General features: G+C 35.4%; 5 protein-coding genes and 1 non-coding gene across 8 annotated transcripts; all 6 read left to right on the forward strand.

Moving 5' to 3' along the window:
* Positions 1-1,711: 1,711 nt before the first annotated feature.
* LOC111430369 (ethylene-responsive transcription factor ERF027-like) lies at positions 1,712-2,903 on the forward strand. The gene has a single exon (XM_023066586.1). The coding sequence runs from the start codon at positions 1,976-1,978 to the stop codon at positions 2,717-2,719; it is 744 nt and encodes a 247-aa protein (XP_022922354.1). The 5' UTR covers positions 1,712-1,975; the 3' UTR covers positions 2,720-2,903.
* Positions 2,904-8,822: 5,919 nt separating this feature from the next.
* Positions 8,823-9,545, forward strand: LOC111430380 (dehydration-responsive element-binding protein 1A-like). The gene has a single exon (XM_023066602.1). It carries the CDS (start codon positions 8,835-8,837, stop codon positions 9,522-9,524), a length of 690 nt encoding a protein of 229 aa, XP_022922370.1. The 5' UTR covers positions 8,823-8,834; the 3' UTR covers positions 9,525-9,545.
* Positions 9,546-11,310: 1,765 nt separating this feature from the next.
* LOC111430353 lies at positions 11,311-14,217 on the forward strand. The gene is made up of 3 exons (XM_023066572.1): positions 11,311-12,275; positions 13,117-13,237; positions 13,505-14,217. The coding sequence occupies exons 1-3, from the start codon at positions 11,496-11,498 to the stop codon at positions 14,002-14,004; spliced, it is 1,401 nt and encodes a 466-aa protein (XP_022922340.1). The 5' UTR covers positions 11,311-11,495; the 3' UTR covers positions 14,005-14,217.
* A 3,450-nt stretch (positions 14,218-17,667) lies between these two features.
* Positions 17,668-20,027, forward strand: LOC111430181 (UDP-galactose/UDP-glucose transporter 2-like). The gene is made up of 7 exons (XM_023066346.1): positions 17,668-18,085; positions 18,160-18,188; positions 18,271-18,472; positions 18,567-18,809; positions 19,130-19,231; positions 19,435-19,542; positions 19,641-20,027. Exons 1-7 carry the CDS (start codon positions 17,960-17,962, stop codon positions 19,860-19,862), a joined length of 1,032 nt encoding a protein of 343 aa, XP_022922114.1. The 5' UTR covers positions 17,668-17,959; the 3' UTR covers positions 19,863-20,027.
* Positions 20,028-20,541: 514 nt separating this feature from the next.
* On the forward strand, positions 20,542-26,013 carry LOC111430301. 3 transcript variants are annotated; one of them, XM_023066499.1, is made up of 9 exons: positions 20,542-20,709; positions 21,266-21,417; positions 21,669-21,756; positions 22,122-22,353; positions 23,195-23,272; positions 24,141-24,238; positions 24,997-25,122; positions 25,263-25,352; positions 25,648-26,013. In XM_023066499.1, exons 1-9 carry the CDS (start codon positions 20,650-20,652, stop codon positions 25,777-25,779), a joined length of 1,056 nt encoding a protein of 351 aa, XP_022922267.1. In that variant the 5' UTR covers positions 20,542-20,649; the 3' UTR covers positions 25,780-26,013. The 3 variants fall into 3 exon arrangements, with proteins under 3 accessions (XP_022922267.1, XP_022922268.1, XP_022922269.1); XM_023066500.1 differs by having other exon boundaries at positions 23,195-23,268; positions 24,140-24,238; XM_023066501.1 differs by having other exon boundaries at positions 20,574-20,709; positions 21,266-21,388.
* Positions 26,014-26,170: 157 nt separating this feature from the next.
* On the forward strand, positions 26,171-26,242 carry TRNAG-UCC. Its single transcript has one exon. It is a non-coding gene; the product is annotated as a tRNA-Gly (tRNA).
* Positions 26,243-26,665: the final 423 nt, after the last annotated feature.

A 26,665-nucleotide genomic window follows, 5' to 3' on the forward strand; every position in this document is an offset into this window, starting at 1 on the left:
TCTCATTAACCCCGATCTCTGTTCTTTTCGAAATTTATTCTATTCATCATGCTTCTTCGATAACGGTTTTTTCTCTTTTTCTTCCTTTCAAATTCTCGTCATAAAAGTAGAATTTGTCTCATAATAAAATCATCATTCTCGTAGGAAGTAAGGTCAGGTTAATAAGTAAGTTTCAGTAGCAGCTTTTTCGTTTGCTTCTTTCTCATCTATCTTTCAAACGATTCTTCTTGAATTAGGGTTGAACTGTTCTTTTACGAGGTAGAGCGTCTCGAATCAAATATATCCCTTCAACGTCGGTAAGCTCTTGAACCTTTATAGAATTTGAAGAAGATAATTAAATCAAAACCAACCAATACAATTGAGACAATTAAATCCTCTGTCTATTCTTTTGGTTGAGTAGTTTCTATTCCAAACCTTTATTTAACCGGACCTTCTTCAAAAATTCTATTCTCTTTTTATTTTTAAATGTTAAAGGGTATTTTATCCATTGAATTATCACAGTACTTACATTAAAAAAAATATTATTTATTTATTAAAATAATTAATAACCAATAAAGATTAGAAGTTTATCTTTGAATTTATAAAAAAATCATGTGGTTTTTAAAAAGTGCTTCCACTAATTTTTCTTAATTAGGAAAGAGTTTCTAAAAAGAAGAGGAAAGAAAAGGAAGATTCAAGAAGGGAACAGAAGCATGTGGTTTTGTGTAGCATTTAAGGCCCTATTCCTTATGCTTTTTCAGTAAAAACAATTAGGTTTATTAATAATTAACCCACATGGAGGCTTCTCATTTGGTAGCCGCCGGCAGCTCCCGCCGGCAAATTCCCGGCCAGCCGGCGATATGGGTTATTAATGGAACTGAACTACTAAACAAAATAGATATTGGTTTGGTAATGGTAGGAACAGCAAACTCGAATTCCACACAAATCTCATTTTTTGGTAGTACCAAAGAAAAATTGGCCCAAAAATTGAATAGGGAGCAGTCGAGCACCCACACCGTACATCACAATCCACCCCCTTCAGGGCCCAGCGTCCTCGTTGGCACCCTTTCCTTCCTCGAATCGATGTGGGACCACCCCCAAATCCATTCCCCTTTGGGGCCCATTGTCCTTACTGGCACACCGTCTCGTGTCTATCCCCTTCGGAGAATAGCGAAAAGGCTGACACATCGTCCTGTGTCTGGCTCTTATACCATCTGTAACGATCCAGATCCACCGCTAGCAAATATTGTCCTCTTTGGGCTTTTCCTTTCGAGCTTCCCTTCCAGACTTTAAAACACCTCTGCTAAAAAGAGATTTCCCACGCCAAGAAAGGTTTCGTTCCGCTCTCTAACTAATGTGAGATTTCACATACACATACACGTTGTAAGAAATCACAAATCTAAGGAAAAGCTCAAAGAGGACAATATCGGCGAGCGGTGGATCAAGGCCGTTACACCCTGTAACCGTGCGAAATGGTAGCCTAATACATGGCTCACTAACTCTAATCATCAGATCATCAATGGTTTATTATTGTTGTAAAATTCGAGATACTTTTCTCTCATACATCCAACGCTGAAAAATTTACCAGTCTCATCGAATAATTTCTTCGAAATTAGACATAAATGATCGAAACCCAATTCTAAAAATGAAAACTTTTTGCAAAATTGAGTAGATTGACAAAGAATTTTGATAGAGACAATTACACATACAAAAGCCCTAGTGTGGAATAAAGCTTGCTTTTTTAGTGCGAAAGGGATAGAGGTGGCCCTTATTGAGTCCATATGGAAGGCAGCCGTATAAACACAGCTAATTGCTAGCTATCCAAACCCCTTGCTAAAGCGTGTGCTTGTTCTTCACTGTCTCTTAAACCCTAAATCGCTGCCCACGAATTCCCCACGCTTCTTTCTTTGTTCTTAAATATTTGGTGTCTAAATCTCTCCTCCTAATACCATTCTCCACCAAACCCTCTTCCAAATCCCTCTCTTTTTGAGTATATATGGGTGACCAAAAGCTCCCAATGAACGAGCTGAGCCAAACACCCATTGACCCTCTTGTTCCTTCTGTCCCCACATCCCAAAATCCTAATCCAAATCCAAATCCAAACACCCAAGTGGCTGAACCACGAGCTTTGGTTCAAGAACTGCCGCCGCCGCCGCCGCCGCCACCACCATCTTCCATGGCTTCTTCAATTACTTCTTCTTCTTCAACTAAGAAGCATTCTTTGTATAGAGGAATCCGGTGCCGGAGCGGCAAATGGGTGTCGGAGATTCGAGAGCCACGTAAGACGAAGCGGATATGGCTCGGTACATTTCCGACGCCTGAGATGGCTGCTGCTGCTTACGACGTCGCTGCACTTGCTCTTCGAGGTGACGACGCTGTCCTTAACTTCCCTGCCTCCATTCCCTCCTACCCTATTCCTGCCTCGACTTCTCCTATCGATATACGCGCTGCTGCTTCTACTGCTGCTGCTGCTTCCGCTGCTAATACGTTGAAGAAAGTTGAAGGCGCTTGTAGTAATATTGATGATACGAAGATTATTACGGTTGAAGATTGTAGCAATACAACGTTGTTGAAAACGGAGGAGTTTGTGGATGAAGAAGAGATTTTTGGTATGCCGAGTTTGCTGGCTGATATGGCTGAGGGGATGATGGTGTCACCGCCGAGAATAAACTCGCCGCCACCGTCCGATGACTCGATCGAGAATTCAGATGGAACGGAAAGCTTATGGAGCTACTTGTGATGATAATGAATTAAGATTAACTACAAAGTTTTGATTTGTGGTATACTTTTTTTGGTCTATTCATTGGTTGTAACTATGATGGTAACTAAAACATTACAACATTAAAACATTACATTACAACAACCTAGGACCAAAATTCGGGTATGATTCCAACATTCTATTGCAGTTTTACGGTATAATCAGATTACATGTTTCTCTTGAATTATTTTTAAGATTGACGAATCATTTTAACATATTTTGTACTGTTTCTGGACCGTTATAGGAAATAATAAAAGTGGTTTCGGGTTGATGGTTTTAGGGGATAACAATAAACTCTGGTATAATGGAAACTTTTTGAGATGCTTATTGTACCCCCACCCACAATATATTTCTACACAATTACTTATTGGAAATTTTCATTCCAATCAATCATCATCATACCTCACACACTTTATCAAAATAATAATATTATTAATTCGGGTCGATTTGATTTTACGTTAAATTAATTAAAAAAATATAACCTAAACTTCGTACTTTATCTCAAAACTACTCGTTATTATACAGATGAAAATCGTCTATCAATAACTTATGGCTAGGATTTGGATTAAAGTTTGGTATCTGAATTCGGCACCCGATAGTCTGGATGTTCCCTTACATTTCTAATGACATGGTCACGTTACTTACTCTCTGCTTCTAAGAGGGAAGATTATTCTCATAAATTAACACGAGTCCTTCTAACATTTTTTTGTCTTCACTTACATGCATTGTAGAACAATTTCCAGGAGGTTATCTAACATAGAATTGCTCCAAGCAAAAGAAGGCGACACAAGAAGTCACCCAACATAGAATTTCTATGTGATGTCCCACATTGGTTGGGGAAGAGAACAAATCACCATTTATAAAGGTATGGAAACCTTCCCCGAGCAGACGCATTTTAAAGCCTTGAGGGGAAGCCCAAAAGGGAAAGTCCAAAGAGGACAATATCTGCTAGCGGTGGATCTGGGTCGTTCACCAAACACGAGTACTTTGAAGCAAAAGAGGCAAGGCAAGAAGGAGAGAAAAATGAATATTAATAGTTTTGTTAATCAAAATTTGAGTCGTGACAGATTGACGTGTATCATACATGTGTGTGTATATATATATATACACGTATATTTATTTATTGGTGAAGTAATCAAGATCCCGTCCCACAAATTACGTAGTAAGGGTTTATGTAAATTAAAAAAATGATATTTTGTGTTGGAAAAAGGTGAAGAGAAAGGATGATGAGTCAAAAACTTCATGGGGTCCCATTGTTCCATTCAAAAAGTCAAATTATTTGATTCATAAAAAGATTCTTGTACTAAATTAAAATTATTTGTCACAAACCGTTTTTTTTTAAATAAAAATAATTATTTGTCACAAACATTATTATAAAACTTTATTCTAACTGTTTCACCGCTCAACTGTCATCAGACAACACATAGACATCACATCACTACCCCTCCCTATTCATCCTTAAAAAAACAGGGATTAATGTTTATTTTTATTCTTTTAATTAATAGTTAAATTTTCTCTATTTTTCATGTTTTAATTTTATCTATTTTTAAATTTTGTGTTTGATAAATTTTTAATTTTTAAAATTATCTAATAAATCTTATATTTTCTAATTTTTTAATGAGAGTTTAAAAGATTATTAAAGTTTTGTAAGTTTAAGATCATACAAACACAAATTTGTAAGGTTATGAGCAAAATTTGTGTGAGATCCCATGTCGAATGGAGAGAGGAACGTTGGCCCCAAACGAGGTGAATTGTGAGATCTCGTATCTGTTGGAAAGAGAAATGAAGTATTCGTTATAAGGGTGTGGAAATCTCTTTAGTAAACACATTTTAAAGTCATGAGGCTGATGACGATACATAACGGGCTAAAGTGGACAATATCTGCTAGCGGTGGGTTTAGACTGTTACAAATGGTATCAAAACTAGACACCGGGCGTATACCAACAAGGACGCTTAGCCTTCAATGGGAGTGAACTGTGAGATCCCACAACGATTGGAGAGAGAAATGAGAAGCATTACTTATAAAGGTGTGAAAACCTCTTTCTAATAGTGATAAGTAATGGGCCAAAACCGACGACATGCTCATATAACCTGGTAGGGTCCTCACATTCCAAAACAAAATAAGAAATGTGCTCACCACTCACAATAATCTTTGACCCTTTTATTTTGTTCCCTCTTTAGATTTGAACGACAAACCCACCGACATGTCGACTTTTAAAAACGATAACTAATTTCTGCACCCATGGTGCCACCAAACCATGATGCATCGTCTGCATATTCTCAGACCTTCTCTCTCTCAGGAAGGTCAGCCATTAGAATAACGAAGCTCAGTTCGGCCCTTTCTTCTTTTTCAAACTTCAAATAAGATGTGGTTCGGGGGACGAACCAAAGAAACTAGTGAGCATGTGACATATGAGTAAAGAAATGATACATGAATGAATCAATATCACATCCAAACGAGAGCTATCACGAGGATAAGATTACTAAAGAAGGCTTGAAAAAATTAAGAATCTCGACCTATATCAATAAAGTGCATCTTCCCTCTCGATAATTTAATCATAAAAACTTTATAATTAAACGTGCTTCCCTTGAAAGACAGTGTACTACGTCAAATTCGTGAGAGGGATCATGTGAATACAACAAAATGAATCCAAAATGGAGATTTATGTAATGACTTTTGAAAGTTTGACTAGAGAGAGAGAGACATAGAGGTTGGCCGACATCCCCACTTTCATACTTTCATTCTTCCATTTGACGTTCAATTTCTCTAACGACATGACCATGTTCAGAGTAAAGAGTGTCCTCACAAACCTCTTTAGAGAATAGACACAATTCTTGCTTCACTTAAGTTTCATGTATTTGATGAGAGCCTTGACGTATTTCTAAGAATAAAAAGTATCCCCCACAAACCAATACGGGTTCATTTAGCATGTCTTGTGTGAGATTTCACACCGGTTATAGAGGGAACGAAATATTCCTTATAAGGATGTGGAAGTTTCTCTCTAGTAGACGGGTTTTAAAACCGTGAGGCTGGCAGCGATACATAATAGGCCAAATCAAACAATATTTGCTAGCAGTTAGAAATGGTATTAAGCCAGACACCAAAAGGTGTGCCAGTGAGGATGTTGGGCCACAAAAGAGAGCGGATTGTGAGATCCCACATCAGTTGAAAGAGGGAATGAATTATTTCTTATAAAAGTTGAGACACTCGACTATAGTTCAAAGGTTTGGTGGTCATGGAGGAGTTGATTTTTTATAGGTGGGAACGAGATCGCGTAAAATATATTAAAAGTTGCGAAGAAAATCAAGTAAAAAGTCGAGATTTTTTTTTAATTTTGATATCTAAACTTTCATCATGTCTATTTTATTATAATTTTTCAAACTTTTAGATATATTTTTAATCATTTTAATCTTTCGTCTTTGTACAAAGAAAATATCGACATAGAATTTAAAATTCATGCGTAAAATAAGAAAAACGACAATTCACTTAATTCAATAAAACTTAACAACGTGAGATTCAATAGATTTAAAATATGAAAGTTCAATACCAATTCGAGCATAACTCAGTAGACACGACATCAATCACCATTTCAAGGCATAACAATTTGCTCGAGTTAGGGTTTCTGAGTATTTCAATAATGGGTCTCGAACTTTTTAGTTGCATTCTTTATGTAAATCATCAATATATATGAATCTTGTAGCATATCTAGTAATTAAATTGATCAAAAATTTAAGAGAGCGTTCTAGTAACAAAACACTAAAGTTTTCAATTACGAAATACCATATTCATTACCAATAATGTTGGTTATGATTATAATCAATTTCTGAATGGTTAGGTAAACCCAACTTAGAGGGGACACTTTTAACTAAATTAACTATAAACTATCTACCCATAATAAATTGTTTGAGGAAAAAATAAACAAAAAGGTCAAGATCGTTGAATATATTAAAGCATTTAGTCAAACTTTTCGCACAAGAAAAATAAATAAATATATATATATATATATATATATATATTATATTACCGACTTTAAATCTCAACTTTTCAAGACAGGTATCAATGACTCTTAACAAAAGTTGGTCGGAAAATATCCATTTAAAAAAAAAAAAATGGATTAAAAACAAAACTCTTTTAAAAAAAAGAAAAAAGTTAGCTTGTAATTTAGGGTTTCTCAAAATTTGTGTTAGAAAATGTGGAATAAAAGTAAAGGGAGGTGGGACAAAGCATCTAATGAAAGATTTGACAAAATATTGGATTATTAGTAATAATCTTCGATAATCTCGTCTCAGTGCTCCCGTTTTGAACGACCTTTTTTCAGTTGAGCTTCTATAATTGGTTATGTTGGGACCTTCATTTGATTCCGACAACTACGAGAAAGAGCTCCTAACTTCCGTACAATCAACATCTTACGACTCTTTTTACTTAATTAGTCCATAGAGTCTCCTTCTCTAGAGCTCTCTAATAATCTCTAGAACCCTCGAACAAATTATATTTTTTGTTCGATACTTCAGTCACCTAAGTTAAGGGTATCGGTTCGTAAACTAAAAAGAAAAGTTAGCTTGCAATGTTGGGGTCCTCAAATTGTGTGCAAGAAAAAGAGGAAAAGAGGAGAAGATTGACCCAAAATTGTACCTATTTGGGCATTTTTTATTTGAAAAGCCTAAAAAATCTCTCTTCAAAAGGTCCCTCAAATTTGGTAATACAACCTCTCCCTTACCCCTTCCTCTCCCTATCAATTTCAATCATTACTTCTTTGGGCCTTTATATATATATATATATATATATTTCTTCTATTTTCTTTGCTTTGCGTTCAAGAGTTTTGATCCTTTCGTGCACTTTTCAAATGTTTAGTCACATGCGCATCTTTCGCGACGTGTCGTTTTTCGAAACATTATGACCCAATTCATTTTTAATTTCAATGTTTTTGTATGTTGTGGGTTGGGTCGGGTTAGGTTGCTAGAATTAAGACAGCAATCGGTTAAAATGGTTATTAGTGTTAGTTGGGATACACTAATTCATTCCACTTTAAGTGGGCCCAACGATCTCTTTCAATGGGCCAACCTTGGCTTGACCAATGAGATCACGGCCCAAAATAGTCTAAAAGGCTTTTTTTTTAAGCCCAACTTAAACTATTTTTTAAATTTTAGCCGACGTGTTTCCCGTAACTACGTGGGCCAACCGTATGACAGCTGTCTGAGGTCGCGTGTGAACGCGCAGTAAACAAACAAACAGCTCATTCCTCAATTTAAAATTTAAATATGATTATTACCATTTATTAGTATGTTAAACATGAGATATATAATCGGAGACAAGGTTTTTTTTTTTTTTTTTTTTTTTTTTTTTTTGGTATAAAGCGGATAATATCATATTATTATGAAAATAAACAAATGGGTCGTTGTTCTTAACGGTTGATATAAATGCTATGGTCTAAACCTAGCTTATATGTCGGAGAAAAACTCAAGATTAAAACAAAAAGATACGTGGGTCTTAGTAGCACACTATCTAGGTGTCTCCTGGTGTCTCACCGACCTTAAAAAGTGAAAGACCTCTTTCTCGAGAGGGAATGAATTAACAGTCATTTGATGGTAGTCATTAAGTTTGTCTAGAGTAAACTCTCCTAGTTAACGAGAGTTACCTTAGGTATAATTATCCGAAGAATCGTAATACGCATGTAATCGATTCAATCATGCTAAAATAAGCAGATTAGGTCGAAAATTTATAATTATTCCAATATGAGAATAGCCCAATTTTCGACCAAATTCCCTAAACTTGAATAATTAAAAACCCGACACAAAACCTAATCAAGTACCAAATTTGATCATTTCATGCTCATGTTTCATCAAAAGTAAGCACGTCAGCAACAAAATTAAAAAAAAACTGGGTCAAACGGTCAAACTCCTGAGTGTGGTCCCCCTTTTGTAAGGAAAAAAAATAAAAGGAAGCCTTTGTTCCCTCTTTTGTGGGCATTTTGCGTGTGCATTTCGCTGCTTTGCACCACGTGTTAAAATCCCCTGCAGCCGAAACTATATAAACTTCTGAGCTCTAGTGTCTCCGATTTTCAAACCAGAAACCCAATTTCTTTGAATCTGATATCCAATGGATTTATTCTCTCAATTTTCTGATCCTCTTCCTTATTATGGTAATTGTAATTACAATTCGGAATCGTCGTCGGCGTTTTTTGACGCCGGAACGCATCCGCTCACGGTGGCTACCTCCGACGAGGAAGTGATACTGGCGTCGAACCAGCCCAAGCGCCCGGCGGGTCGGCGGGTTTTTAAAGAGACGAGGCATCCGGTCTACAGAGGAGTACGTCGGAGGAATAACGACAAATGGGTTTGTGAGATGAGGGAGCCGAATAAGAAGACCAGGATTTGGCTCGGGACTTACCCAACGGCTGAGATGGCGGCGCGTGCACACGATGTGGCTGCACTCGCGTTGAGAGGGAAGTCGGCTTGTCTCAATTTTGCTGACTCGGCATGGCGGTTTCCGATTCCGGCTAGTGATGACCCGTCTGTGATCCGAGCGGCAGCAGCGATGGCGGCGAATGAATGCAAGGATGAGGAATGTAATGCGTGTCGGGAAGAGGACGACGTCGTTTTGTGTCAACCCACGGCGAGTCCTGACCAGCCGGTTTATGTCGACGATGAGGCTTTGTCGAATATGCCAATGTTGCTTGCCAACATGGCGGAAGGACTTCTTCTTTCTCCTCCGTCTTTTTGTGTAAATGATGACGTGGAGTGGGATGATGTGGCCATGAGTCATGACGTGTCATTGTGGAACTTTTAGTATATTATAGAGTGAGTAACCGGTGTATAGACTTTTTCTCGAAGAAGTTTTGATTTTTCCAACTGATTCGAACCTCTAATATTTTAGTTGATTGTATTAGTTTATAAATTTAGTCTTTGTGCTTAGATTATAAATTTAGCGTTTGTGGTTACCCTCAGATCATCTAATTTCATGTATATAAGTCTGCGTCAGCCCATTTTTGTACCATAAAATCTTCATTCCATATTAAACCATTCGAAACATTTTAGTTATTAAAATTTTGTTAAGAAAGATACGTCTCAAAACATTTCATGTATATAAGGTTGTTGAATAACTCGTCTTAGTTCGTCCTCAAACCATCTCTTGTTAGGAAAGATACCACTCTAACATCATTGCCGACTAAATAATATGATTTAAAATAATAATTTAACCTTCCAATTTCAATCATTTATTTTAGTTTTTTTTTTTTTTAATTTTTTTTATTTAAGTAGTGGGAAGTCAAATACCATATCCACTAAGAAATTTAATTAACTTAAAATGGAATAATAATAAATAAATAAATAAATAATAAAAAGAAGAAACCCGTTTTATGTGTTGGAACCGTGGAGCATGTAGGTGGCAGACGGCGTCTCCGTTCCGTGTAGAATCCGTGGCAGGATGACATGATTTTACGATTATACCCTTGTATCCTCTTAGTAATCAGAAACGAAAACCGCTTTTCTGTTGGACAGACAATGTCATTTGGCTAACGACCAAAAGTTGAAGTACGTGAAGAGATTAGACCCAGTAAAAGTGATTCTTAAACTCATTAAAAATGCTTTTTGGGATTATATATATTAAACTAATAAAAATCTCAAAAATTTTAATAATATCCTTAAAAGTCTTTACAAAAATAATTTTAGAAGGAAATAATTAGTATTTTACTTCAAAAAAAAATATATATATATCAATACCCTACAATTTTTTTTAATACAAAAATACCTTTACTATTAATATTATACTTAAAAAATACTCATACAATTTTGGAAGTAGCGTTAACCCTCTTTACCTTTATGAAGAAAAAAAATTGGCATTAAATATGGACGAAAATTGTTTAGGGACAGTTCAAACAATATCTCTAGGGTGTTACTTTTGAAAGTTTATGAATATTTTTAAAACTTATACTAACGGTATATATATATGTATATATATATATATATTATATATATATATATATTATATATATATATATATATATATATATAAATACTTATGATATACATGATGAACGATTAATCATCTCATATTCCTACGACATGAACAAAAATAATTTGAAATCCATAGTTTGATTCGAACTTTGATCTAATGAACAAAGTTCAAAATTTACAATATTACCCTTCGTTAAAAACCATTTTTTAATTTAAAAAACTCTAAAGAGAGTTTAGGGTTTATAAAAGTTTTAGTTGAAACTCTTAAAAAGATAATAAATAATTATAAATAAAAAAAAAAGGAAAAAAGGGGTTTTATTTAATAGGGCATGCATCATGCATGCACACGTGCTAACGCGCGTGAAGAGTGGAAATAGTCAGTAAAAAAGTGTATAAAATAAAGCGAAGAAATTATATAATATTCCTCATTTTAGCTTTAGAAGGTCAACTAGGGGTCTCACCTTTGTCCATTTCCAGCCCTAATTTTCAAATATTTATTTTATTTGTTTATTTTCTTCACTGAAATTCAAAAACAAAAAAATAATCATATATATTTCCATTTCAGATTCAAATTTTTTGAACTTCACTCCCACTAAGAACCATCCTCTCACCTTCTTCTTCTTCTTCTTCTTCATCTTCTTCATCGAATTAATGGAACTTCACTCTGCTTTTAATGCTCTCAGTACTGAATGTTTCTCTAATTAGTACTCTTCTGCTCTCTCTCTCTCTCTCTCTCTCATCGTTCTTCACAAATTCAAATCCTCTGTTTCTCCCTTTCTCTCTCTAAGATTTGATTTCTCTGTTCATGGCGTCCATTGATTCTTCCGCTTGGAGCATCATCTCCAAGCCTCCGCCGGAAAAACCTACCTCCTTCATGCTCAAGGATTATCTTCTCGACGATTTCAGTTCCTGCTCCTCCAATGGCTTCCGATCCTTTCCTCGCCGCCAATGCTGCGCCACAACCGTCCGATTTCTTCTCGAAATCGATCTCAAAGTTAAAGATTCTGCCCTAACTAAAAGATTCCTTCCTCGAACTGCCTCCCGAAAAATCGCGCTCTCCACGATCTCCACTTTGCAGAGAGCCTCCGATGCCGTTGTCAGAGCCTTCAAGAAATTCCCCTTGCCTTCTTACCCGAAGCCGTTTTGTTCGAGGAGTTTTTCACGGAAGGTGATTCTGCGAACGTTCTGGAAGAAACAGGATTTTGTGGATGTGAACACCAGACGGTGTAAATCGTTTCAGGAATTTCTCGATGAGAAAGAACCGCCGTTGTCTCGCTCCGATTCCGCTGTGTGCACCGCCGTGACTGTCGTCGGAAGAAACTCGATTAGTAGCTGTAGTAATAGTATCAGTTGGACGGAGAGCGAATTTACATCGGAGATGATTCCGTCGTCTTCGAGCGGTAACTCCGAGAGTTGCAGCGAAAACGACGCCGTTAAAGTCGATAAGGATTCGCCTGGTAATCTCATTGGCAAAAGAGATGGCGTAACATTCGGTAAAGATTCCATGGAGGAAACAACCACCGCCCCTTCCGCCGCCACCCCCACCACCCCTACCACCACCGATTTCCGAGAGGATATCGTTAAGGTCAGGATTTAGTTTTCAATCACATGCTTTGCGTGCATTTGATAACCGTCTCTGATTGATATCTCCATTCGATCTCCACCGTTGATGTTTTAAATTTAAATTGTTTTATTTTTTAATTAAATTTCGGGAGAAAATTGGTCTTTCAAAATAATTTTTAAAATATTCATAAAAATTAAATTATAGAGTTCGCGTAGATAAAATAATACATAGAGAAAATACAGCTGGACTGCGGGAGTCTATTAATTTCACGTGTGGGGTATATCTTGGGAAAAGTAAAAATACAACTCAGGAACACGCAAATTAAATAAATCGAGTTCCTCGAGGCTTCAGATCTCGCCATGTGTCCATACATCGTGATCTACGGCTTTCAAACCTGCAACACCTTTCTATTTCATGGTACGCGTGATACGAGATTTCTCCCCATGTCTTAACTTATGCCATTCCATTGAAAACTAATCTTTAATATTATTGGTCTGTCATCTGCTGGCTTTTATGTGTCGGTAAGAAAATCATTAGTATTTTTTTCTTTTTTAAAAAAATAAAAAAAATCAAATTATTATTAAAAAAAAAAATAAAAATGAGGGCATTCCTTTTTTGTCTTTTATTGTATTATTATTATTTTACTAATATTATCTATTTTGTGACATTTTTTTATTTATAAACATTATCTATTGTTTTTATAAGAGATGTTAGAACCTTGTAAGACAAGTTATCGATATTCATGGCTGATTTTCAGATGAGTTATGATCAAATTGGTTAATTTTTAAAAATAAAAAAATTTATTTTATTTTATTTTTGTTTGTAATATTTTAATATTTGTGTTTATTTGTTATGATAACAGCCATGGCCAAATGAAGAAGAAAAGGAACAGTTGAGTCCAGTTTCAGTGTTGGATTTTCCTTTTGAAGATGAAGATCAAGACACCCCCTCGTCTTTCAACTGCAACCTTCACCTCGTCCAAGGTCTCTCTCTCCTCTTCTCTCTCTAGGATAATTATATATTTTCAATTTTGTCCCTAACCCCGAACGTTTAGGACCGATAATAGCTTTCTCGAGTATTTGGTCGTACGAGATTATCATCCGACTATTTTCTTTTAATTAAAAAATATTGCGTGGATAAATACAAAGTTTGAAACTTTTAATTAGGAGTATTAAAAAAATTTGATCAGTTGGGTTATGAAGAATTGAGTTGGGTCTAACAAATGTCCTACGGATTCATTGCTTTAACAGGTAAGAAGCAAAAACATGCACATAAGCCGAAGCGATTCGAGAATGGAGTTGAATTTGAACCTCTAGACTTAAAGAAACGATTTGCAGACATTGTTGTTGGTCGTCAACATTTCGGCTCAATCTCGAGAAAAGAAAACCAAAGGGAACAGAAAGCATTTGAGCTTCTAAAGCTCGTCAAATCAACTACGACATCGACAGAGAATCTGCTTCTCGATTTCTTCCACGAGAAGCTCGAAGAAAACGACGCAATTGCAAGAACAGGAGCTGATTTTGATCAAGCACAGGTCTTGAAATTCACTGAAGATTGGATCAATGGGGATGCCGGAGAAGCCATGGCGACGGGATGGGAGTCGCCGGAGGGACGGGTTTTGTACATTAAGGACATGGAGAAGGCCGGAAAATGGAGAAGTTTGGCCGGAGAAAAGGAAGAGTTGGCGGCGGAGTTTGAAGCTGAGGTTTGGATGTCTTTGTTTGATGAGCTATTAATCGACCTCTCCTAGCTTCTTGGATTATTGTTGTTCCCGTTTTTTTGGAGCTAATTAGCAGCCAAATCTACTTGTCTAAGTAGAAGAAAGGATAAAGAATGGAATTTTGAATTGGATTATGGCGGCGTTGCCATTGTAACAGGTGGCAAGTAGGCTTGGCTGCTGACTAGGATTTTAAATTTTCAAACTGCATTTCATAAATCTCAATGAAATTGGAATTGATTTTTTCATTTTCTTTTTTAATTTGATTTTTGGTTCATTGTTGTTCTTTAAATGAATAAATTGATGTAAATATGGGTTTGGACTTAAAATCTTGTTAGTAGTTCCAAAGCCTTAAAATTGTGTTATTATTTAAGGAAAAAATGATAGGCAACGCAAGCAACCTAGTAAGAGTGTGTCACTCGAGTAAACGAGGATACATAATTTTTTTTTTTTTTAATACTTCAAATTCATATTTTTTTTGTGGCTCAATTATAAAAACTTTCAAATTAAACATGTTTAACTTGAATCGATCTTTTGCTCGAGAAAGCATGCACGTGAAGATAAAATATACTAAACTAATTTCTCCGAAGCATGTGAGTGATAACAATGAAAATATTTACTAAAAACACCGTACCTAAATGACAATAGTGAATACTCCTTATTTAGAGTCAAGAAATAAATTATAAAGAAAATGAAAAAAAAAAAATGGAAAGAAATATTTACATTAAATAAATTACAAAGGAAATAAAAAAAACAATAAATGGAAAGAAATATTTTATTTACCACAATAAATATCGGTAATAAAATGTCAAATATGGTATCTGTGCAGTAAACCATAATAGAATACTAAATATCTTAATAAACCGAACTTGCTAAAAGAACTAAAGCTTGGTATGAAGAGAAATCTTCACTCAAAGCGGAAGATAAGTTAATTAATAATTAAATCAAATTTTTGTAACGTGCGATATCCAAGATTTAGGTCAAGATTTAAAATTTGAATTTGGTACCTGTGTGCTTCGATATTTTTTGGTGCATCCCTGTAACTTAGTACCAGTGTGGGTAATTTTTAGATTAATCTATAATAGATGAATTGGTGGTCATATGGGTTGAAACTTCAGTGTTCAAAAACTAAACAACAACCTCAAGTCCAGCAATAGAACAAGACCGGTTGAAAGCTTCAACAAGGTGAGTATGAGCAAAATTAGTTCAAACATATCTTTGGTTGCAGCGGTCAGCATAATGGCCCTCCATGTGACATATTTGGCAGCGAGATGGTCGACGCCCTTGACCTGAGTGGGTTTGTCCTCGGTTGAAAGAGTTGTTGTTGTGAAAATGAAGACGACCTCGCTTGTTGCTAAAGGATGCATGGTGACTTTCGTAGGTACGACCACAATTAGTGGGTGTGAACATCATGCAAGTGGAGTTAGAAGATTCAAGGGAGAGTTGAAACAACTCAAAACTTTCAGCTTTAGAGACTAAATCTTCAAAACATGGAAGAGGGGTGAGAGCCATTTGATCAGTAGAAAAAGTTGAAAAATCGGTGCCGATTCCACGAAGGAACCAGTGCACTTTATCAATGTTCTCGACTGGTCTGCCAATACCATGAAGTCGGTCACATATTGTATTAAAGGTACGGCCATACTCAACAACAGATTTGGTGCCGCGTTTCATCAGTTGCAAATCATCCTTAAGTCTCAGTTCAAGAGCTTTCAAATGATGGCTAAACCTAGTCTCCAACGCAAGCCAAACATCACGTGCAGTGGAGAGGCCAACAACGAAAACAATAACTTCCTCGGTGAGAGAAGAGAGTAGAAGACAGAGAAGTCGTTGATCGGTTGCTTTCCAAGCCAAATATTTGGTACTAAGTGTTGAAGAGGTTTCTGATTCAAAACGAGGTGGTGAAACCAAAGTTCCATCAACATAGCCCAGCATGTCTTGACTCTCAAGGAGAGGAAGAAGTTGAGTTTTCCAAATAAGATAATTTGATGAAGAAAGTTTAATGGTGATCATATAGATTAGAGTGTCGAAAGGAAGAAGATGAGAAGAGGATTCATAAGCCATGAAGAAAAAAGGAACAGAGTTACTGAAGAAACGGCTCTAATAACATGAGAATATTTACTAAAACCACAACAACTACATGGTGGTCAAAGTCCTCTATTTATAATAATGTACCGAATCAAATAAATTATAAAAAAAAATGGAAAGAGCAATAAATGGATATACCATATTTGCCAAATAAATGGTCACCTATAATAAACAGATATCAATCCCACAAAATATTCGTCTCGATAATAAAAATTCAAATATGATATTTATGGTAAATCGTAATAATAGAACGCTAAAATTTCCTCAACCATACCACATATTTGCGTAGAATATACTTTCATGTATAATTATGTTAAATTTTTAAATTAAATTTCATAAATCTTAATGAAATTATACGTAGCTTCTTTTAAGTTATTTTTAGCTATGTTATATTTGGAATCGCTGTCATTCATATACTCTTTTTTTTACTCGGGTGTCACATAGCTATCCTCTTAAATCACGCGTAATAATATCATATTAATTAGCTAATTATACATGATATGAGGAGATTTGGATTTGGGGACGAATATGGGATTTTCTACCTTATTTGGAAATTTCATAATTGATTCCAATTTAATTTGGAATAAATCTTAAACCAAATCCAAAATATAATGGATTTTTCTTGATTTAGTCAATTGTATTTTAATTTTATATTGTTTTCCTAACATATCATTTTCTATAATAGGACTAAAAACTCTATTGTCCTAACAAATAAAAAATTCTATTAAAATATGGAATAAATTAAAATGTACTTACAGTATCATTTACAATATTATTTCTGTAAATTAGAGATGTCTATAGGAGGAGACGAGACGAAAAATCTTTACTATCTTTAGTTGAGGTTCGAAATAGAAATTTTCTGCAAAGAATTCACGAGGATCGTGTTTCTCTTGAAAAAATTTTCTCCATTTTTTATATTTTTTTTAACAGTCCCTCATGATATTTTCTATTTTTTAATATAATTTCTAGTAAAAAAAAGGTAAGACATCCTAATAAATTCAATAATACTTTATGAGCAAAAAAAAAAATATAATTTTTAAAAACTTAAAATTTCAGTATTACACTAGAGTTCTCCACATTTAAATTTTATTTATTTATTTATTTAATAAGTGAGGTGGGACAGAGATTTGGACAAGATTTGGACAGGATCAAAGGTGGAGACGAGGACGAAAAAATATAATCCCGTCCTTGACTCGTTTTAGTACTCTCCCTAATTAAAATGACATTTCTCTCCTCATCTTATGGGCATGTGCAGCTCTAATAGACACAAGTCAACGAGGTTAAAAATGACAAAATCCAAAATATTTTGTATAATTATCAAATTAAGAATTTTAAAAAATTATTGATGATTTTATATATATTAAAATATATTTCTTAATTTCCAAAGCGACGGCAACTCGGCCATGCAATTTCACAGGCGGCTGCCGAACTATCACCGAAACATCCCACCTGATTTTGAAAAATAATAATAATAATAATCCCAAGACTTTTTCTCAGGCGAGGCCATTTCTGTAATTTCCGCCCTAAAATCGGTGGTACATGAAGCCAAACCGAAAGACACGCCGTGTAACAAAAACCCATATTCGTAAATTCACACACCTCCTCCGCCTCCTTTCTTACTCGGTTCCTTCCAGTCGCAGGCAGCTTTACAAGAGACCGCGAGGCCCACCCACAAGCGTCGCGCAATCGTTTCTACGTGTGTCTTAAGCCTCTCAACGCCTCTTTACAGAGACGCAGTGAACGAAAAAAATAGATAAAATTAGATACTCCCTTTGATTCCTCTGCTTCGATTCCTTTCTTCTTAATGTAATTGATACTACTTTTTCAAATTAAAGAAACATTTCCAGCGATTTATACGAATTAAACTTGGGGTTTCTTTGTTTTGCGTTGACGATTGTGGAAGATGAAAAACGAAGATCAAGCGAGGTCCCTGTTTGGGATTTCGCTCACTGATCGACCCAAATGGCAGCAGTTTCTCATTTGCTCTTCTGGGTTTTTCTTTGGCTACCTTGTTAATGGCGTTTGCGAGGTTTGTTTCTTTCAATCTTCTTTTGGGGTTTCTTTGTTTTGAATCTTTTGATAATGGGTGTTCTTGATTTGTAGGAATATGTGTATAATCGTCTTAAATTCAGGTATTAACCTATCTTGTTGCTTCAATTGAGTTATTGTGTTTTTATGCTGAATCCCTTTTCTTACCAATTTTTAGTTCTGTAGTTATGGATGGTACTTCACATTTGTGCAAGGCTTTGTTTATCTGGCTCTCATTTATCTCCAAGGGTTCACAACCAAGCAAATGGTTAACCCATGGAAGACATATGTGAAGCTTTCAGCTGTTCTTATGGGATCTCATGGCTTAACCAAAGGATCCTTGGCTTTTCTGAATTATCCAGCACAAATTATGTTCAAATCTACCAAGGCATGTGTTCATTCAGGAAACCCTGTTGAGATTTTCAATGATATGTTTAGATTTTGCCATTTTAGATTGACCCTTTTGCTTTGTAAAACTTTAGGTGCTTCCTGTTATGATAATGGGAGCCTTCATTCCTGGGTTGAGAAGGAAATACCCTCTTCATGAGTATATCTCTGCTCTTCTGTTAGTGATTGGATTGATTCTCTTCACCTTAGCAGATGCACAGACCTCTCCAAATTTCAGTATATTTGGTGTTGTTATGATAAGCAGCGCTCTTGTTATGGACGCCTTTCTTGGAAATTTGCAGGAAGCCATTTTTACCATGAATCCTGATACTACACAGGTAAGCTTCGATGGCGTTCGTAAATCTACGTTTGATTATCATTTCTCTGTATTCAATTCGTTCAAGAAGTGTGCTAGATGTTTGTATCGTGAAACAATTGTCGTTTTATTGAGGATTGTTGGGAGGGAGTCCCACGTTGGCTAATTTAGGGAATGATTATAGGTTTATAAGTAAGGGATACGTCTCCATTAGTATGAGGTCTTTCGGGGAAGCCCAAAGCAAAGCCGTGAGAGTTTATGCTCAAAGTGGAGAGTCGTGATTCCTAACATGTTTATGTTGTTTCGATTCTTGATATAACGTTTTGATATTGTCTTTGGCAGACCGAGATGTTGTTTTGCTCGACCGTAGTTGGCCTCCCTTTCTTAGTAGTACCGATGGTGCTAACGGGCGAGCTATTTCGTGCCTGGACTTCCTGTGCTGAAGTAAATACCTTCACCCAACTCTGTTAATGTCTTCCACTTTCTCGTTTGATGTTTGCCTCCATGTTTCTTCTTTTCCTATAAGTCAACTGTTTATTTAGTCAACTATCCATTTGTTTAGCTCATTGTGGTTAGCATGTCTTGTCTGCAACTTAGTCAACATCTGCCCTTATCTCATATCTTGACTTATTCTTAATGTATCGCAGCACCCGTATGTCTACGGAGTCTTGGTGTTCGAAGCCATGGCGACGTTCGTTGGGCAAGTGTCAGTTCTGTCTCTAATCGCCATTTTTGGCGCTGCCACAACCGCAATGGTACGTTCTTCTTCGAGTTCTATCGTACCGTTCAAGCAACGGGTTTTACCGTTAACGAACCGGGTTCGGGTTATGATCGTTTACTAACGTGTGCGCAGATAACAACAGCAAGAAAAGCAGTGACGCTTCTACTTTCATACCTGATATTCACCAAGCCAATGACAGAACAGCATGGGAGTGGGCTGCTGCTTATAGCCATGGGAATTGTACTGAAGATGTTACCTGACAGTAAGTTGCCTTCAAGAACACCAAAATCAGCACACAGAGAAGAAGATGAGAAGGGAAAAACACAAGATGAAGAGAAGAGGCCATTGGTTTGAATATATATAATCCTTTAATGGAGAGTTCTTTCAGTCTGTTCATCAATAAAGAGCTGTTTTAGATTTTTTTTTATTTTATTTTTTTACAGTTTTACAAAGTTACTGAAATATAATGTAAAGTTTAGAAAAAGGAAAGAATATTTACAATACCAACAAGCTTATTTTCATTGTTTAGGTTTGTATTTACAAGAATATTTAAAATTTAAATTTCAATACCATAATACAATTATTTATATTTATATATAGATTCAACAAAAAAAATGGGGACGGAGACAGAAAAAATAATTTCGGGGACGGAGGGGACCGTGAGGATGGAGACAGGAAAACAATCTCCGTCTTTGACCCCGTCTAGCTAACGAGAAAAAAATATTTTTCTATTTTTTTTATTCTTTAAATAAAATTAATTATTTAAAAATATAATATAATAAAAATTTATAGTAGGTCGAGGTTGTGGGCTTTAGGCCCAGTTGTTGGTGGGCCAGATAAGGGGATGGGCTCCACATGGAAGAGAGGACAAACAGTTGAGCAAAGCCGAAGGCGAAGACCACGTGGTCTTTCTCTTCTCGATGAACAGATCCAACGGCTCCAGTTGAAAGTTTGGTGCGCACCTGATCCAACGGCTGGCGTTAATGCATTTAATTAATTTGCATAAATCTCAGTTCCCCACTTCCGAAAACGTTCCTTTTCTCCTCTTTTGAGCAAGCTGCTCTGAAGCAAAAAAGTTGTAAAATTTTGGAAAACCCTAAATCTTTCACTGTTTTCCGCTTTTACAAGATTTGTTCAAATCATGAGAGGAACTAAGCGCTCTGGCTTATCGGATTCGAATCCCGACACTAACGATTCTGTGGTATGTTCCTTTTGTTCTAGTTTTCTTTCTCCACAATCCCCTGAAACCTAGTTTGTTCTTCATTTTTCGTACTTTAGATTTTCAATATATTTGGCAGCTTCAATGATAATCTTGAACTAATTGCTCGGGTATGAATTTGTATAGAGCGTGTTTTGCTTCATTTTGCTATGTTTCATGGATTTCATAACTATGCTTGAGCATTCTTCCCCAATCTTTGGATTCTAACGAGTAGAATAGTTCCATGTACTTGAATTTCGTTTTTGGTCGGTGCTTTTTGTCTGCTTCTATTGGCTTCTGGATGCGAATGGTAATCTTAGCTTGTTTGGATGTTTGAAAGTCTTCCTTTATAGGGGTTTAAGTTACAAGGCTTACGTTTCATTCAGTTGTGTTGGTTTTTCCAGTTTTCTACTACAGAATAGGGAGTCAATGGACGACGGTTTTGTCGTTAATTGTTTTTCAAACATCCGTTTCTTAAAGCACTTCTGGATTAAAGTACACGATGTCTGAAAAGCTTAATTTAAATTTATCTCTTTTTTTTCCCGAAAATTTAATGCAGTTTGGTAACAAAAGAATATTGGCGGGATCCTCGTTCGATATTCAGAGAGCAGAACCATCTCAACAACAGAAGACAAAAACACCTACACTTGATGTGCGCCGGGCGGAGTCTTCTCGGCAGCATGTGAGAGCACTTAACACTCAATTCGCAAGGTCTAACTGTGAATACCATAATTCGAAAGCGCTGCTTTTTAGTTCATTATGTTTTGGTATACATGCGTTGACCATATATTGTTAAATTCAAGTGAACCTCTTAATCATTTTCGATTTCCTTAATTTTCTTAGAAAGAAGTTTGTTGTACTTGCTACAGTTTATGATTTTAGAATGTTAGAAGTGTCAATATTTGGATTCCAAACCCATATGATACTCAATGTATATGACACTTTTTTTTTTTTGCATACAGTTGGGTGCAGTCACAATTAACAAATCATCCAGATGAACTTTGGGAAGATGGTATCCGTGATTACTTGACTCATGCCTCAAGTATTATGGTAAGTGCTCATAATGTTTTGTTCTATTTTATCTATACTCCAGCATTGTTTTATATAAGTCCTGCATTATGGCTTTGATCTGCCCCTAAGAAAATTTGGAGACATGCAACATCTTTAACAGAATGAGGAATCAATTTGACTTGTTTAAGAATTTGTGAACTTTTATTACCCACTCATCTCCTCTTTGATCTGGCAGAACGAAATGCACCCTACTTTATTTGCTGTAAATTTATTGCATCTCATGAGTTCATTTGTTTAAAGCGTATCAAGTTGAATTTTACACCAAGTGTCAGACTTGCATATCCAAATTATTTATCAAATCTGTATCCATGACTTATTTATTTTTATTTTTTTTGTATTCAAAGGAAAAGTTTAGTGATATTGTCGAGTGGCTCAAAGCAAAAGCTGTTGAAGGAGAAAGTTCACCTCCTACTGGATCTCTCAAGTCTGAAAAGAAAACAGAAACTGAACACAAGAAGACTGATGTAAAACTATTTCAAGGACAAACTAGTTTTGCACCTGCTAGTGCAACTACGAGCATTGCAACTTCATGGACCTCTGGGGCATTGTTCAACCATCAAGCCCCTAGCATATTTGGTAACATTACTTTGCTAGCTCTTAGTATTATTTTATTAAAGATTTTGGTGTCTTTATTGGGTGTTCCATGTGCTGAATTTTGTGTAACATGAAAACAAAGTGGGAACCATATTTGTTCATCACTTTGGTTACTTCACTTGAAGTGTTATGGCTTATATATAAGCTTTATTTTCATGAGTAGTAAGACAAATTTGATAACTAGAGAAATTGTAATACGAAAGAGGATTTTCCTTTGTTTTTTTCTTTTTCCCTATAATGATATATATATTTTATGTTAGATACCATAGAAAATTGTAAGAGATTAGATTTGACCCTATTTTCAGTAATTTCACATATGATCTCATGATGTTTTTAGATACCAAAAATGTTACCACCCTCATGGCAACTTAAAGGAAATGTCACGAGTATAAAGGCCCTTCGGAGCTAGGGCTGCCCACTTTGAACTTCAAATATCTGTCAAGTCTCCTGACTACTACCTGGTTATGATGCGATCTCATTGAATAAAGAAAGACTGACACTTTGTTGAATTACCATTTATCCCAAATGTTTATATTTGGTTAGGCTAGGATTAGTTTCTTTTAATGATATGAATTTTTCATAGTAACTAGGACAATGACCAGACTTTTTATTATTTGCTGATTCAAGTTTTTGCATGTGATTTATTATCTTTTAACATTTAGTTATCATTGATTACTTGTCCTCTGTTCCTTTGTTTGGTATGATTAAGTTCTTAGACAACTAAAAGTAGCATGCTTTGTTATGCAATGCAACTAATATTAAACTATCCAACAATTCCTTAGTTTGGTTCTAAATTAACGCCTTTTCTTTTCTCTTTGGCAAGGATTAAAAAATTCAGTTCCTGCCAATGGTGTTTCTATTGGTCAAACTGCAGTCTCGAATTCAGAGAATGCGGATGACGGTGAGATTCTTGAGATTTTGCACATTTTTTTTAGTTATTTCTTGATTGATTCTTATCTCTGTAAGCTACCTTGCTCATATTTATAATTTAGTAGGTCTGTAGGTTAATCTTAATGTGAAGGTCAAACTGTTATACAATGTTGCACCAACGATGACTGAGACTTGCAAATTATAAATGAGATAAGTTGTAAGATTGATTTAACTTGATATGAACGGTACTTAACTTTCAAATTTTGAGTTCAAAATGGTTAAATGGATTATAGATCATCTATTGTTAGTTCATTTCAGTTTTCTTGACTTTTCTTTTATAGAAAAGTTGGACTCAAATTTTACAGTGCCCAATTAAAGAGATTTCTCTTGCGTACAGAGTTGCTAATGTATTTGATGAATCCTAATTGTTCTGTATTAATCCCAAGAAAAACTCAAACAAACCGAGGATACATCTTATAAAATCTTAGTTTTCAAGGATCAATTATGGGGGAGGTAAGGAGTGGGGGAAATCTGTTAGGATTTGTTTATTGAGTCAGTGTGAATGCCTATAAACGCATGTAAATTCAGGGAGGGAGGGAGGATATTTTAAATCCAAAGATGGTGTTGAGAGGAGCAAGGATCTTAATTGGGAGTTGTAGTACATGTCTTTTTCTTTCCAGCTGATGAGACTTGTCACTTCATTTCACCGTCCAACTAGTTGAAAACTTCATATTAAGTTTAAGGATTTTGCTTTCTTTTTTTTTTTCTTTTTTTTTTTAATTAAAAAAATTCAATTTAATTGACCTCAGGGTATCTTCCCTGGACTGGAGAATATTTGAGTGTTGTTTTTAAGTTTTAAAGTGCCGCTTTCTTAATTTGAGGTGTTGTTTTGGTTGTAGAAAATGACTTGGAGCAGCCAAGCAGCCCATCCGTAAAGAAGTCTGAAGAGAAAGGGGTGGTTGTAGTGCATGAAGTTAAGTGCAAGCTTTATGTGAAGGTATTTGTTTCTGAAAAGTGGAATTTAAATGTCTCTTTTCTGCATGAACTTCAACAGCGCAGGAAGTTGTTCGATTTCTCTTTGAGCTGTATTCTTCAACGTTTGCATTGTGAAAATTTGTTGCTCTTAATTTTATTTATATATATTTATGGTTAGATGCGTGTTGACTTGATTTTATGACCTCTTACTGGAAGGGGGGTCCCTTTTGTTTGATATTACCTTCTGGTATTCTCATGCTCTCAAAGGAAGAAAAGAGGTAGATGAGGACCAGCACATAAAATGCATTGTACTGTGAGAGTTGAGACTGGAGAGCTTGATTGAGATATACTTGTTTCCAAACAAAGATTATAGTTCAACGTACGAGAAAGCATAAATTTAGTAGGTAGAATGGGTATTTGATGTAAAAATGGTTTAAAAAAAGTTATAGTAGTGGTTGCTGTAGCTCAAGCTTTCTAAATATAATTGGTTTATCATGATCCAACGGCTTAACAGTTTTACGTCCCTCAAACGCTGATGAATTTCTGAAGTAAAACTGGAAAAAAAATTAAAATGATAGTAGTTGTTGCATAATGATTTCCATCTAGAAAATTTTCTGTTGATTAGCATTTTTCTTCTGTTTACTGTTGATTAGTAGTTGTTGCATAATGATAGTAGTAGCTTGCGTTCAATCCTATTCAAGTTTCTCAGTTTTTAGTAGTCCTAGGATCTGGATTAATTACAGTATTCTTGACACCACGTTGTCTGTTGTATACATCCAGTCAACTGATCCAACAGATAAAGATGCATGGAAAGACAAGGGCACAGGGCAGCTTTCCATCAAGTGCAAGGAGGGTATCAGCAAGGGTACAAAGGAATCCAAACCAACAATTGTAATTCGAAATGATGTAAGGTTTATTGTGCTTAATCTTTTACTGTTTGATAATACTTTTTTCTATTCCCAGCTCTCGTTTTCTTCGGCGTCGGTTTGTTCTTTTTTTTCTTTTTTTCCCTTATCTAACGATTGTGTTGAATATTCTGCTTATAGGTGGGGAGACTGCTTCTGAATGCTTCAATCTATCCAGGGATCAAAACAAGTACTCAAAAGAATTCCCTTGTTGCAATATTCCATACTTCGGTAAGGATTTATCAGCATCTTCATACTTTTCGCCAACCTATTGAATTATTATTTGGTTTGTTCAATTCTGCTTCATATGCATCAAACAAGTAGCGTTTAACTTCTAGTCTGCTGAAGAGTTCCGAGAGTAGTTTTCTATGGCTATCGTGCTACCACCTTGACAAACGACTTTGATCAGTTCAATCTCATGTTCTATTTTTCTCTTTGAATAACATGGAATGGAACAATTTCACTCAGAACTAGAAATGCAGTTGGGGTTAGGCCTGTACTCACAAAAATCTCTTTTCTTTTGTAGAGCGAAAGTGATACGAACGAAAATGGCGACAAAGATACAGTGGTGGCCCGCACGTACTTGATTCGATTAAAAACAGAGGATGATCGGAATAAGCTAGCAACAGCAATTCAAGAATGTGCTCCCGCTCCATGACAGTGATTAATGAAGGTGGCAGTGTTTAGAGGTCGTTTATATCAGAAGAATTTTGTCTGTTTATTTTCTTTTCCCCCCATTGGTGAAGGGGGGGTTTCTTCAGAAGACCAGATCAATTGATCTCTACCAAATGAATCTACTTAAGAGAGGCCGACGCACATGTACTATAAAGAGAATGAATGCTGTTTTATTTATTGTAGCAATACAATAATCCTAATTTTTTTGGTTTCTCAATTTCCCCGTTCCCATCAATTGTTTATAATTGTAATTTAGTGGGTCGCTGTGATCAATTTCTTATCATAATTTTGCACCAAAAAATTTAGGTTGTAGTCATCTAGTCGTTTTTATGAAATATTATCTTATAATTAATCTTGGCATGATCAAAACAAAAGCGTTTGTAGTCCAACGGTTAGGATAATTGCCTTCCAAGCAATAGACCCGGGTTCGACTCCCGGCAAACGCATTGCTCTTTTAATTTTTTTTTTCTTTTTCCTTTTTGTTCAAAGTGGAGGAATTTTAAAATATATATATATACACGTCTGCTAAGCAAAATATTGCTTCAAAATATTATTTCCAAGTATAAATTAAATTCAAAATTAACTTTTTCATCATAAATAATTCCAAACTCCATTACTTTTTAAAACTTGTTGAAAGACTCTTAAATTTTTAAATTTTCACCTTTATATTTATACAAGATTTGTAAAATTAAAAATAATTTTGAGTCAAATAAATTTCTAACATATTAAAAAAAATTTAAGAATCAAACTGATATAAAATTAAATTTAAATATTATATCAAATAGTTTAGAACTTCTTTAACATAAATTCAAGGACTAAACGACAAACCTAAAAGTTTCAATTCAAATATTCATCAACGTCATTGAACT

The sequence above is a fragment of the Cucurbita moschata genome, unplaced genomic scaffold (assembly GCF_002738365.1).
Source record: "Cucurbita moschata cultivar Rifu unplaced genomic scaffold, Cmos_1.0 Cmo_Scf00033, whole genome shotgun sequence".
Lineage (NCBI taxonomy): Eukaryota > Viridiplantae > Streptophyta > Magnoliopsida > Cucurbitales > Cucurbitaceae > Cucurbita > Cucurbita moschata.

Bases quoted from the DNA above. Each gene is read 5' to 3' on its own strand.
- LOC111430369 (XM_023066586.1), top strand. From the start codon at position 1,976: ATGGGTGACCAAAAGCTCCCAATGAACGAGCTGAGCCAAACACCCATT.
- LOC111430380 (XM_023066602.1), top strand. From the start codon at position 8,835: ATGGATTTATTCTCTCAATTTTCTGATCCTCTTCCTTATTATGGTAAT.
- LOC111430353 (XM_023066572.1), top strand. From the start codon at position 11,496: ATGGCGTCCATTGATTCTTCCGCTTGGAGCATCATCTCCAAGCCTCCG. The intron at 12,276-13,116 runs GTCAGGATTTAG...TTATGATAACAG, and splicing joins TCCGAGAGGATATCGTTAAG to CCATGGCCAAATGAAGAAGA. The intron at 13,238-13,504 runs GTCTCTCTCTCC...TTGCTTTAACAG, and splicing joins CAACCTTCACCTCGTCCAAG to GTAAGAAGCAAAAACATGCA.
- LOC111430181 (XM_023066346.1), top strand. From the start codon at position 17,960: ATGAAAAACGAAGATCAAGCGAGGTCCCTGTTTGGGATTTCGCTCACT. The intron at 19,232-19,434 runs GTAAATACCTTC...AATGTATCGCAG, and splicing joins CCTGGACTTCCTGTGCTGAA to CACCCGTATGTCTACGGAGT. The intron at 19,543-19,640 runs GTACGTTCTTCT...ACGTGTGCGCAG, and splicing joins GCGCTGCCACAACCGCAATG to ATAACAACAGCAAGAAAAGC.
- LOC111430301 (XM_023066499.1), top strand. From the start codon at position 20,650: ATGAGAGGAACTAAGCGCTCTGGCTTATCGGATTCGAATCCCGACACT. The intron at 23,273-24,140 runs GTGAGATTCTTG...TTTTGGTTGTAG, and splicing joins TTCAGAGAATGCGGATGACG to AAAATGACTTGGAGCAGCCA. The intron at 25,123-25,262 runs GTAAGGTTTATT...TTCTGCTTATAG, and splicing joins CAATTGTAATTCGAAATGAT to GTGGGGAGACTGCTTCTGAA.